This window comes from Colletotrichum karsti (genome assembly GCF_011947395.1).
Source record: "Colletotrichum karsti strain CkLH20 chromosome Unknown Scaffold45, whole genome shotgun sequence".
Lineage (NCBI taxonomy): Eukaryota > Fungi > Ascomycota > Sordariomycetes > Glomerellales > Glomerellaceae > Colletotrichum > Colletotrichum karsti.
This window is the reverse complement of record NW_024065945.1, coordinates 15,523-28,628: the sequence shown is the minus strand read 5'-3', so window position 1 is coordinate 28,628 and position 13,106 is coordinate 15,523. Positions and strand designations below refer to the sequence as shown.

Below are 13,106 nucleotides of genomic sequence, written 5' to 3'. Positions count from 1 at the left end.
CCATGCTCAGGCGGTGTGGGTTTCAACTGCAAGTGATGGTGGTCGAGTCAAGCAAGTCAGCTCAGAGCGAAGCGGTTATGGCTCGACATGAGGCCATGAGTTGTCAGGTCTTTGCGGGGGACGCAGGGAGATATTCTCGACGGCGTCTGTGGTGTAACTGAGCTAGTTGCATGCGTATGTATGCTGCTCTGCGCTGCGCTGCGAGAGGCGAGTTGCAAAAAGCAACGACGGCCGTGGGTGGTTCGGACGACGTGCCGTGCCCGACCTTGATGATCGGCGGTTGATGAAATCATTCCCGTTCCTCAGGTGGACGGAGTCGGCTGGTGCTTTGCAGCGTTTGGCCGCCCTAGGGATGGCTGGAGACGACTGGCTAGGAGGTTGCCGGCAGTTCGCAAGGCAAGACGGGGGACGGAGAAAGCACCTCAGCGGTGTTGAACACGGAGCGGGATCTTGCCTCATCTAGATTGAGGGATCGGCGGTAGATGAGGGAGCGGCCCTGTTCGGCGAGAGCCGTTTCACAATACGGTCTCTGCCAGGACGTCCTGGTCGTATGTGGTGGGCTGGTATTGGTACTGGGAGTCAAGACACCGAGACACAGGCGGACGTGCTCGTGTCGCCAATCTACCGGGTCCCGCGGCTGCTGGCGGAGGCGTCGAGAGCGGCTGGAAGAGGGTTGAATTCTGGTGGTTGAACGGGGGAAGTCGAGATGCGTTTGTGTGGCAAGGTGTACCTCGCAGTGGGCATTGTTGATGTCGAGTGTGGCTCTCCAACACTCGTAGCTAGCATGGACGGGTGGCGTCGCCCCCAGTAATGAGTTGTCTGTGGTGTTGCAGCCACAGTCTTGGACGTCGCGTGTTTTTGTTTCCGTGTTCCGTAGGTAGCCAGTCCGTTCTCATGCTGGATCATTGTCTCTCTGCAGCTGGTGGCATTGTGTCTGTAGGAGGTGTCCGAATACAGTTGTTTGTGCTCGGCGGAGGGTATGTATTGGCAGGCTGAAGTCCGTAGGGTTCATTTGCCATGATACCGACAGGAATTCTGCAGTTGATCGTCCGATGGCGCCGACCACGAGGATTGGGCGGTGTTTCTCGGTTGATTGGCGCGTGGGCTGGTGAGAGTCTGAGATGCAGAGCAGGGATTGGAGATTTCGAGGAGGCAGCGTTGTTCTTAGGTTGAGTGTTAATGTTCGGGAACGGGAACGAGGAGTGGTACCATGGTACACACTGCCAATACGACCCAGTCGATACGATACTTGTAATCCGTAGAGTGAAGGGCGTGGAGAAAGGTAGCATAGAAGTCGGAATAATTTGTTGGAAATCCAGGGTCAGAATCAAGCAGCGAGGCAGATATTGAGAGCAAGGACCAGGACTGAGGACTGCCCTGTGCTTCGAGGTGCCTGGTGCTTGCTTGGCTTGGCTTTGGATTAGAAGTTGGGACTCCGATTCCGAACGGTGGAGGTCGAGGAAGAGGACGTGGAGTCGGACGATGAGATCTGACAGATGCGCTAGGCCTGGGACGGTAAGCGTCGCCCGTGATCGATGCAGTTCCTGCAGACCGCTTCTTCGGGGGTCTTGTTTGTGTTTTAGCCTGAGGCATTTTACACCGGCAGAATCAGAGATCTCAGGCAGCCGCCGTGTTAGTCAGACTCAATCACGAAAGGAAGTTGCGACAACAAATTAATAGAAGGCAGGAAAGAGGAAGGCAGGAATCATGGATGAACTTGAAGGGAAGGAAGGGAGGAATGCAAGTTGAACTGCAAGTGCAACTGGACCTGGAAGCAATGGAAGTGCAACGGAAAATACAGCCACCTATGACCCACCTGCACTTTCTTCTTCCAGATCACTCGCCTCATTTGGCCTGGCAGGTGGCACCTACTGCCCATGCGCCTGCCTTGCTCCTGCCTCACACCCGCCTCGCACCTGCCTCACTGGCTGTCCTGCCTGCGCCTTCTTGGAAACTGCGCTTCCTGCCTGCGTTCCTGCCCCCAATGCTCCTGCCCGTTTGTTGCTTTTTGGTGTGGCACAAATGCTCGTGATTGGCTCGTAACTTCCATATTGGTTGGTTGGTCGTTGAGAAATGGGCGACGGGCGGGAAGGAAGGAAGGAAGGAACTTGGGTGGGAAGGAAGCAACGGGCACGGGCACGGCCTCTGTCAACTCCTTCCTTCCTGCCTGTCCAGTCGGGTGTCGTTTCTTCCTGCCAGCTTGCCGCTGCCAGTTCGCTTTGCCGCGTGCACTGAAGCATCACGGAAACATTCGTCAGTCATCGACAACTACAGCGTACTACGACAACAGAAACATAATGTCTCGCGTTTTGACCGCGTCCACACACAGAGCCACTTTGCAAATGCCTTTCTCTGGCCTGAACATGGCGAGCGCAGCCGGGACTTGGTCGTGTTTGTTTTGCGCTCCCGACTTCCGCGGCGCATCATCAAACATGCGAAAAAAATAAACACCCGGGAACAATGTCTCGAGAGAGTCGACGCAGACGACGGACACTATCGCATGGACACTCAAGACTATCTACGACTGCGTGCGAATATTCGTACCCGAGCAATCCGACTTGCTGCCAGGGTTAGATCGATCATCGCTCGTCTCCTCTCGTGCACATTGCGATGTGTGCTCATGGCCAGGCCTGGACTGCCTTGTCATGACCTCTCGTCCCATCCATCGCAGAGCGAAGAACTCCATCGAAGCCTCTCTCAGCGCAGGCCGAGATTATCGAGTTGCCCCTCCTGTCCAATCACCGCCTCTCGATCTCGACTGTGGCATCATGGCGCGCCACACCACCACTTCAGTCCCCGTCAGACTCAGGACTCAGGACTCAGGACTCAGGACTCGGAACTCAGGAGTCGAGACTGGTGCAGCTGGTGCAGCCGCCAGCGGAGCGCTGCTCGAAAGAAGATACCTCGCTGAGCATCAACATACCAAGCCAGCGCCGGCGGGAACGTTGATGCTACACTGCATCGTGAACCACGGGCGCTATGCTACAACTGGACGTCCGAAATTGCCCATTGGACCGGCGAGATCAGCCCTCTGCAGACCATCATATGGGCCCTCCACATCATGATCCATCATGGCTCCGTCGTCGACAGCCTCACTCGTCGGGAACATGCGACCAGGGATCCCTGCCACCTGCGCAACCCACCGCCCGTCGTTACGAGGCTGTTCTTGTCCTGCTCGCCTGCGTCTGCTCTGCACTCTAGTGTACGTCTGCGTCTGCATGTCGCTCACCACGACGGGCCAAGCATCTGGCACAGCACCAGCACCAGCAACAACAAAAAGTGCACACACCAACTGCTTCTATCGACTGCCTCGACCTGCGCCGCTGCAGCAGAATGACACACGCGAATCGCCTCAGGCATCTCTACATGCCCGTCTCTCGCCCTGCCAGCGAATAACACTCTGGCCAGACCCTCCTCGTTCTGCCCGTTTACCGCTCCGAGCCACACAGACGTGCAGCCTTTCTGCAGGACGCATGCACCACGCGCATCCAACGCAGCGTTGCGGCGCCCTCCCCCGGCCTGCTGCTCTCCTCCAGTCATCTTTCATCTCCGGCTACCAAGTCCACTCTTTTGCCATGGAACTCGCCCCTGGCTCGCCCATTCAAACGGTCGTTCCTAATCTCCCAGGCCCATGTGTGACCCATGACCACGTTGGCCGCCGTCACTGGCCGGCATCGAATCCCGTTCAGAAGGCAAACCGATTTCTTTCGAGAGCCCGTACGGCTCCACTTGCACCGAATCCAGCCTCTGGCCCTCCCGGAGCAACATCCCAACCAAGGCCGAGAGAGATTCTCTCTTGGACACTGAATAGTGGATTAGAAGAACATTCTGAGAGCCCGAGAGTGGGAATTGCCCCCTCCGGTCGGGCTGTCACTGTCACCGTCAATCAACAGTCAGGTGGCTCTGTGGCATCGCAATAGCAACTGTGTCCTTTTGACTCTTCCGAGCGCTGTCTCCGGTGCCTGCAGCCCGCAACACTTGACCCACGGCCGTCCAACTTTTGCCGCGCTCGTACTGAAGTCTGATGAGACAGTCCCGGCCTGACCGGCCACTGCGGCCCACGGCGGGCCAAAATCTGTGGCACAGCGTCCCTCGCCGCCTGTTTGCTCCAGCCGCTAGAAGCCCAAGGACGATGGTGCTGCTGGAGCCTGCCTGCGTGCCTGCGTGCTGGACAACACACTCGGGACTCATCCACGCAGCTCGATTAGCGGCTATCGACTGCTCGTTGGATAGCGGCTCATAGCGTGACATCGCATCTGTCTTGTGGCCACTCACGGCTTTCAACTTCAAGAGTCCAGTTCTGCCGTCAACTAGCAACTACCGCACAAGTCCGCAAACAGGACTGATTGGCTCGTTGCTAATGAATAGTCATCACCACGTATTCGTTCACTACACCAGCCTCTCGACGCAAGCATCCAAGTGTTTGATTCGTTGCGCGTCGCTCGTCCGACGAATCATCAGGCGAAGAGCGCCACCAACCCCGGCGAACCGCCAGGCCAATCAATGCCACCGAGAAACCTGAACAGGAAGCGATGGGCACCAAATGAGCAAAGCCAAACTCGATGGAACCTGGGACCAGCATTGATCCGTCACCAGCCTACGAGGCAGCTTCTGCAACAGAAAGGCTGCCGGCCACCGAAGCCCACACTCATCGACACCCGGACTTTATGCAAACAGCCTGCCAAGCGCCACAAAGGCTTCAGCAGGGCGACAAGACCACGGCAGTGAGCCAATCAGCCCATCCGAGCCTGCTGCTCTCTCCTAGCATCCCAAGTCGCCGCCGCTCACAGTTGCGTTTGGCGGTAGTCACAGAAGCTACCCGCAATCAAGTCCGCCATAGTGAGGGTACGAATGCTACCCGCAGGCATAGACGATGGCTCCTCTGCTGGGCACAAGTGCCGGTTAACAGCAAGCAAGCCATAGCACATCCACAAGTCTCGCTGGATCCAGTAGACGAAATTCGTGTCTCATTCGATCATCATTCGACTGCGCTTCCATGCCTGATTCAAACATTCTTGAAGCGGTCGCTTGCTAGCGTGAGGCTTTGGGTCCCGGGCAACGTGAGAAACAGGCAGGCATTTTTTCGCCCTGCGGTGGACGGTGGAAGGCCGATATGGCGAAAGGAAAAGGAAGCAAAAGCTGCACATCCTCAGTCACAGGGCTTACCTACCGCCCCGCGATGGCACCTATGACGCCGTGCTCGACACCGACCGCCCGCCAGAAGAGAAGATCAAATGTGCAAAGCAGAGACCAGCATGAGCACTGGGCGACGCTCACCTCACCGTGGGATGGACAGATTACAGAGCAGGAGACAGTCCGTGTGTCCCTCTCTTCCCTCCGTCAGGGTCGTCCCATGCGTGGGTGAGAGGCGTCGACTCACGCACGCCCCGTTTCTTGGACACCCATCGCTCATCCGTTTCGTCTGACACACTCAGCCAGTAGCTATGGCAGGGGTCGATGGAGCACGGCTGGGGGTGACTATCGACAAGCCTATGGGAGAGACTGAGAGTCATCACAACAGAGCGAGCGAAAGTGAGAGTGACACCACACGCCCACACACACACACACACGCACACACAAGCCTCCCACCCCCTTAGGACGGGGCCACTTTACCTGGTGCGTCAGACAATACCTGCTCGTATATTGCGCAGTATCGCCAATCAGCCATCCTTGTGCCGCCCTCAGCGACGCCCCAGCGAAGAAACTCTGCTGGTCACTCGCTCACGCCCTCATCCGTCCACACCCAACTCCCGCACGCCCTCCCAACTCGACGACTCTCGGGCCTCACTCCAACAACTCTAACTAACCCACTGGCCCGCTGCTCACGTCGAACTCAAGAATAGATGGTGCATTAGTGGACCCACGCCTAAGACATGGCAAGCTAGCCATCCCTGCTCAGTTAATGTCGACCACGACTGGGGGTCCCTTGAAGCCACCGGCCGTGGTGGATGCTCCACGCAACACACACTCGACCGGGGTACGTAGACGGAGCGCTAACATCATTTCGCCTCGTTCCTCCATCTCTGTGGTGGCAGTCATTATCAACCATCCATATCCCACCACCGTGCAGCTGGCAGTACAGATGTTCGATCTCAACCATCAACTCTTCACCACGTTCCTTCCCGCCGAACCTCTTTACATCACGACACCTCGGGAGCACTGAACCTTCAGTCACCCTTCCGTCTTCGACCTCAACGAACGACTCTTTCTCTCTCACCGAACTCACCTCACCCAACCCTCTCGGCGACCCAGCATCGTGTGTTTGACTCGACGTCTTGCACCTTTTCTCGACTTCATCTTAGACCAAAGGATATTTGAACCACGGAGCCACAGGACATTTCCAGGATTTTTTCTTTTGGACTCCCAAGGACTTTCTATTCCACAGGACAAGGCCGTTTCTACTTTTCCTTTTCTTTCTCTCTATCTGTTTGGAACTCGCCCGAGATTCCCAGCCCAGACCGCCAGAGAAAAGGATTCCCCCAACCGGACCCGCAAATCACTTAACATGCAGCATGTATCAGAATTTGGATATCCCACTCCGCCCGCGTCGCCGGTGTATGACAACAAGTGCGCGATTCAACAACCCATCACCACCGCACCTCACTGCCAAGCACGATACATCCCGTTAACGCCGGAGCAGAGACTGGGAAGATTTCTGGAGGGCAAGTTGCAGTTGACGACCATTCTTGGAACCGGCGCCTATGGCGTCGTCTACTCTGCCGTGGATGTGAAGACCGGAGTCCGATATGCCGTCAAGTGCCTCAGCAAGTTCAACCCGGATGGAACTCCATTGGACCGCCGACAGGTTGCCTTCCAGAACCGCGAGATCCGTCTCCACTACCTGGCGTCGGCCCACCCGAACGTGGTCTCGATGTTCAAGATCGTGGACGACCCTGATTGCATCTATGTCATCTTGGAGCATTGCCCGGAAGGTGACTTGTTCTTCAACATCACCGAACGTGGTCAGTATGTCGGAAACGACAACCTTGCCAAGAGTGTTTTCCTTCAAGTCCTGGACGCCGTTGAGCACTGCCATTCTCTTGGAATCTACCACAGGGACTTGAAGCCGGAGAACATCCTTGTTTCAGACCATGGAGAGACCGTCAAGCTTGCCGACTTTGGCCTCGCCACATCATCGGACCGCTCCGAGGACTACGGATGCGGATCGACATTTTACATGAGCCCAGGTAGGTCTTTCAATCCGGGAGGTTTCCTATTCTCTTCTTCGAACACAACTGACTTTTTTCTTTTTCTTTCTTCAGAATGCCTGGATCACTCTGCCCGGAGACCATTCTACCTCTGCGCTCCTAATGATGTCTGGAGTCTCGGAGTCATCCTCGTCAACCTCACCTGTGGACGCAACCCATGGAAGCAAGCTTCCTTCGAGGACTCTACCTACCGGGCTTACACCCGATGCCCGGAGACCCTCAAGAGCATTCTCCCAGTGTCGGATGAACTGAACGACATCTTGGGAAGGATCTTCACCCGCAACCCGGATCAGAGGATTACTTTGCCCGAGTTGAGGAACAGGATCCAAGCTTGCCCGAGATTCACGATTCCCGCCATCCCCGCCGTGCTTCCCACACCCCCGGTTTCGCCGGAGCACAGCATCGAATACGTTATCCACGAGGACACCATCGTCGACGACTACGACAACGCCCTCTCCCCCGCGTCTTCGTCCTCGGACGAAGGCTCTGAATGCTCATCCGACGACGGCTCGCTCACATCGAGCGGCTCCACCATTGACGACCTTGACGAGGAGTTCCTCCAGGAACAGCAGCAGGAGACTTGCCAAACCCAGACATACGAACCAGAGGACTCAAGGACCATGTTTTTCCCAGCCCAGGAGTTTGTTCCGCAGCAGCAGTACACAGGACCTGTGCCAACGCCAGTGGCCGCTGCACAGGTATCTGCTCCTGCACCCATGCCTCCGGTTCAGATGCACGCACCCAGTTGCCCGCCCAAGTCTTTCGTGCCTTTCTGGTGGGGAGATGTGGTCAAGTATGCGCAGCATGCTCCTGCTATCCACCCGCACGTTCCTTTCCATCATCAGGTTCCTGTCTTTGCGCACATGCAAGGATGCTACTAAGGTAGCCACATTATACGTTTTGCCAGGCAGCCGCCTGTGAGCACAGCCGTCGACATAAGGATACTGGATCGACCCATGCCATGCCGGCTGGGTCTCGAATCACACAACCTAACCCGACAACGTTACATCCATGGACTTTTAATTCCGTTACGAGACACATGGACCATTATGCCAATTGGATCAAAAGACCCGGAGTACATTTCTTTTCATTCGAAAAGCCCAACGAAAAAGAAGTCCGGGACTTTGGCTCTACTGCCCACGGCAGCTGTACACATCTTGGAGACGGTGTTCTGTTTTATTTTATTTTCTTTTTGTCAAAGCGTGGAGTTGGGATATGGAAAGACGAGAGTGACGACCGCCTCTCAATTCACGGAACAAGCCAGGGAAGCATATCAGGCGCAGAGGACACAAGACCTGGGAGGTTGGAGTTTTTCTTTCCCGAGGAAAGCAGGATATTTCGATTCTAATGCATATTTTACGTGTGCGGAAGCACATCGGGGGAAACGTTTTTCTGGGGTGCGAGTTTCCTTCGACATTCGCTTGGAGATACCATATCTTGTCGTTTTTTACACTTGGGATTGGGGGTTTACGGGGAAATGGGATATGAGACGACCTTCGAGGGAAAAAAAGACGATCTAGACAATACCTGGGCCAAGAACCCAAAATTGCGACGAAGCACGTTCGCGCAGGAGATGACCTGGAGGAGTGCCATTTCCCATCAAGGGAATGCGCTCCATCATGGTTTGTGTCACGAACACAATTAGGGATTTGAACGAATAGCCAAAAAAGAAGCTTTTCTCTCCCCACACTGAATCCGAACACTCATAAATGTTGTGACCCGGGGTGCTACTTTGAGAGAGCACTAGACGATGAATCTCTTACGTCGAGAGAGTGGTGATATCGGCATACTTCGGGGCGGCCAGCTCTAGATTTCCCAGTGGCGTCGGGGGAACATTGACTTTCTTTACAGTTACGGGTATTCCCCTGCGGGTTTATTCGTTTCTTTCTTCCAGGTTTTCCAGAACGTCGCGGATTCTTCTTTTCTAACGGGGATGGGGCGGCCGGTGGGTTTATTTTTCGCTCTGATAACTCTGAACATAGATGGGTTGTTCCCTACATTTTACCTGGCTGGCTGGCATCCCCCACGTTTTTTTTTACATGTTGCGGGCTGAAATGTACGCATATGCAGTAAGTAAGGAACCTTGAACTCGTTCTTGAATCGATGGAAAGCCTCTTTTCGCGCCCGTTGTTACCTCTTTTGGTTTTTTGCGAGGGGTGGGAGACGGCGGCGGGTGTGCATCTTCCTTGCTTCTTGCTTTCTCATCGGACCGTATATTTTGGTCGTGGGAGGGAAGAGATGGAGGACTCATGTTGGATGATGGAGGGATGTAAGCAGCAGCAGCAGCAGCAGCAGCAGCAGCAGCAGCAGCTACTGCAGTGAGATGTGTGATGTGTGATGTGTGATGTGAATGCGGACACGGCAGGATGGACGGGCGGGTTGTGACGTGACGGCTTCTTTCTCTGTCTCTCTGCCTCTGTCTGTCTGTATGGCTGTATCTTACTTGCATTGGGGGCCGTTCATTCCTCCCTCCCTCCATCCTCGGATTGTCACTCACTCACTCACTCAGGAAACGAAAAAGAAAGAAGAAAAAAGGCAGGGCTGTCGAAGGTTCCATCGAAGGGCGGTGATTGGATGGCGGGGGCTAAACGGTCATCATCGTTCGCCCTGTTTTGCTGCGGCCAGGGGAGGGCGGGATTTAGGCTGTTTTGGGCAGTTTTGGTGATGATTATTGAACCTCTTATTTGTTTTCTAGCCTGAAGCTGGGTGCGAGGAGTGGTCTTTGCCACGGCAGATGGAGGGTTTAGAAGGATGTGTCTCGTGGAGGGGGACTTCTTTTGGTTTAGTGCTTTGAATTTCAGTGTTTTAATATTTGCTTCAATTTATTGAGGGAAGTCATCGATGGCAGCAGGGTGGGATGAAGGGTAGGGAACAGGAAAAAAAAGGTTGAATCCGGACTAGAGTTTTGAGGGTGGAATGATACCCTATTGGACGAGGAGGGTAATACTATTACGAAAAGGGGTGGAAAAGGTTAAGTTCGGGTGGACGTGAAGGGCTGATGTTTTGGCACCGGCTGTCACCTTGTATGCCATTCTTTCTATTCAATGTTCGCATGCGGGCACGACGACGAGGGAGATCTGATGGAGGGACGTGATGGGATGTGTGTGGTCGGGGATGGTTTTGGGTGGGAGGCTGCGTTTTTCCTTTGCCGAGGAGTTGGTTACTATTAGTTGGCTAGTCGTGTAAGTTGGCGACACGGACCAGAGAGAGGCAGGCAACGGCTGGTTAGGGAGTATGCAGGTGAAGTGTATGTACGGAGGTCAGGTTAGGTTGTCACGAAGGTGAGTGAGTGAGTGGTGGTGGTTGCCCACCCGGGCGTTAGCATGCATGCAAGTATGCGTTTTCGGGCAAGGAGGTTTGGTTTGGTTTGGTTCTTTAGGGTGGGGTTTAATGGACTAGATGGATGGGATAATTGGTGGTTGGCTGCTACTGCATATCTCTGGAGGATAGAGGTTGTTCGAAGTGGATGGATATGGTGGATGCGTGTGAGTTGTTTGGTTAATGCGCTTGTGAAGTGAGTGAGTGAATGACCTGCTAAAGCTATGTGAAATGCATGTTTTGTGATGACCAAAGTGCGTGTTTCGGTATGGGCTGATGAGAGGAGTCGGATGAGATGACATATTGTCTCTTGTTGCATTTTCATTTTCTCTACTTCACTTGTGAGACCAGACCAAAAGGGCAATAGTGATACAGAGTAAAAGACTGCTGATTTGTTGTAGTGAGTGAGGTGACTAGACGGAGATGGGCCTTGGCTTAGACAAGATGACGCCAGGAATAGCTAGCCTGCCACGCGGGCCTGCGATGATTATGACGGAGTGGTTTTTGATGGGCTTGGTCCAAAGGGAGGCAGACACCACTCTACTCACTCACTCACTCTGGCTCACACACACACGGAGTGAGGGGTTTCGCCCGAGAGTCCTTACCCACGATCGCCGGGCTGTGAGTGGACGAGTGAAGGGAAGAAGAAGTGTTAGTACGGGATGCTAGGATGGATGGGACTTGGGATGGGGGGCCAGGCCACCAGCCTTGTTTCTGGGTGGTCGCCGCGGACCCGGAGCGGTGTCCACGGCGGGAAGAGACGGACTTCTTCTCTTTTCTTTGGCTGGGTGGGTTGGGGCAGAGGGAACCTAGGAGAGTTGGGCGGCGGCGAGGCGGGGCCGGGAGTTGGAGCTGTGGTTCTTGACGGAGGGGAGGAGTTTCTTGATAGGCTGCCTAGTCGAGATGGGTTCCAAGGTGTAAAGCTGCAAAGTACGTTTTTCCGCGCTACAATGTTCCTTGGTTCTCTCGAGTCTTTGACTCCAGGACGTGAACCCTGGAGATCCCGGGATAGTTCTACATGACCGGCTCTTCCCCGGACGGGCGAGCAGGAACTCTCCCTCTCAGAGTGTCCAGTTTGACAGCTCCGGCCAAGGCTTGCAGGTTTTGTGATAGAGTTTGACCGCGTTTTGAGGTGGAAGGCAGGCAAGGCAAGGCAGGGCCATGGGGGGATTAGGATTCTGCAGTGGTCTGTCGATCATGGAATGTTTTTTTTTTTCTCTCGCGCAAGGTTGCGGCCGTTGTGGGCTTCGTTGTTGTTCGTTGCATGGCCCATGTTGGGTTTCAATGCGAACAATGGGCGGGCGACCATCGGATTGACAGATTCTACGTGTGTGTGCAAATGATTTGGCCACTGAATGCCGCGGCGGCGGTGGAATCTTCGATATGACAATGCACGCTGCACACGGGAACGTGCCAGATGGGCGGTGAGTGAAGCGAAGCCTGGCCTGGACCGACTCGACGGGGAGGGAGCCATTGTTGGAGAATCGTGGCTTCAAAGTGCATACAAGTACAGCAGACGTTAATTGGGTCAAAGTGGTCAGAAGAGCCGGGGGGGCTGAGCCGTTTTCGAACAGATGCATCATGCTGGGGCGTTTGTTCGGCTGTCACCTCGAAATGCCTGTCCAACTGGTCTTGCAGAATGATTCCCCATCAATAACAAGAGCCGGAGCCACTAAATCTTCAATATCAAAATGGAGACAAAGGTGAGAGAGTTGAGAGAGAGGAATCATCCGTTAGACGGTCGGTCTGCAATGCCACCTGGGCCTAGTGGAGTTGTCAGGGACCCCGTCGTCGGTAGTTGTTGGCTCGGATGCGTTCCCCGCGATCCTTTTTTTGCGCTGTCACCTTTGTCTTTTCTCACCTGCGGCCCTCTTCGGATGACACCGGTGGTGGTTAGACGACGGCTAGACCGCTTTTGAGGCGGGGAGCAAGCAGCACTGGCGCGGGCGGAGCATGATGGTGGATTAGTTTGGGCAAAGATGCAGAAGTTCGAGATTTGGCGTTGCCGTTACGGGGGGCCCTCGTTACCATCCTGTTGCGGAACAATACCTTTGAGCAGATCGAGATGCCACGACGGGACCACAGCTGAGCTGTTGAAGGGCTGCTCTTCTTGCTGCAAGGGAGAGAGTGTTCGAGGCCGAGGGGGTGGGGTGGAGTGCTGCCGAGTGGCGCCGTTTGTTCATGCGATGCGTGGTGCGATCGATCACGGCTTCTTCTTCCTTTGGGGGGCTGAGGAGTTGAAAGGCGAGAGACAATACGTCCGGGAAGAGGAACGCGGCAGTTTGAACGTGGTTCTTGCGTGGTTCGAGGGTTGGGGAGGTTCGTGGTTCGCGTGCGGTTGTGTGGGGTGTTGCGGTCGGTGTCTTCTGTTAGTGCTGGTTTCACGAGAACGACAACGACGACGATGGCGAAGCTGAGGATTTTGTCCCGGACTTGACTCGTCATGTCTTGGAACGCACGGCACGACGCGCGAGTGGTGGTACGGTTACGTGAGCGAACGGCTTTTGAGTGATCACTAGCTCCCCATCGATGTGTCTCGTGGAGGACAGAGTCGTTCGTGGTGTGATTGACAGTGACTTG

General features: G+C 54.9%; 1 protein-coding gene across 1 annotated transcript; it reads left to right on the top strand.

Moving 5' to 3' along the window:
- Window positions 1–6,505: 6,505 nt before the first annotated feature.
- Window positions 6,506–8,089, top strand: CkaCkLH20_11016 (uncharacterized protein; the record flags this gene model as incomplete). The annotated part of the gene is made up of 2 exons (XM_038893730.1): window positions 6,506–7,187; window positions 7,263–8,089. The coding sequence occupies 2 exons, from the start codon at window positions 6,506–6,508 to the stop codon at window positions 8,087–8,089; spliced, it is 1,509 nt and encodes a 502-aa protein (XP_038740830.1).
- Between the last annotated feature and the right edge of the window lie 5,017 nt (window positions 8,090–13,106).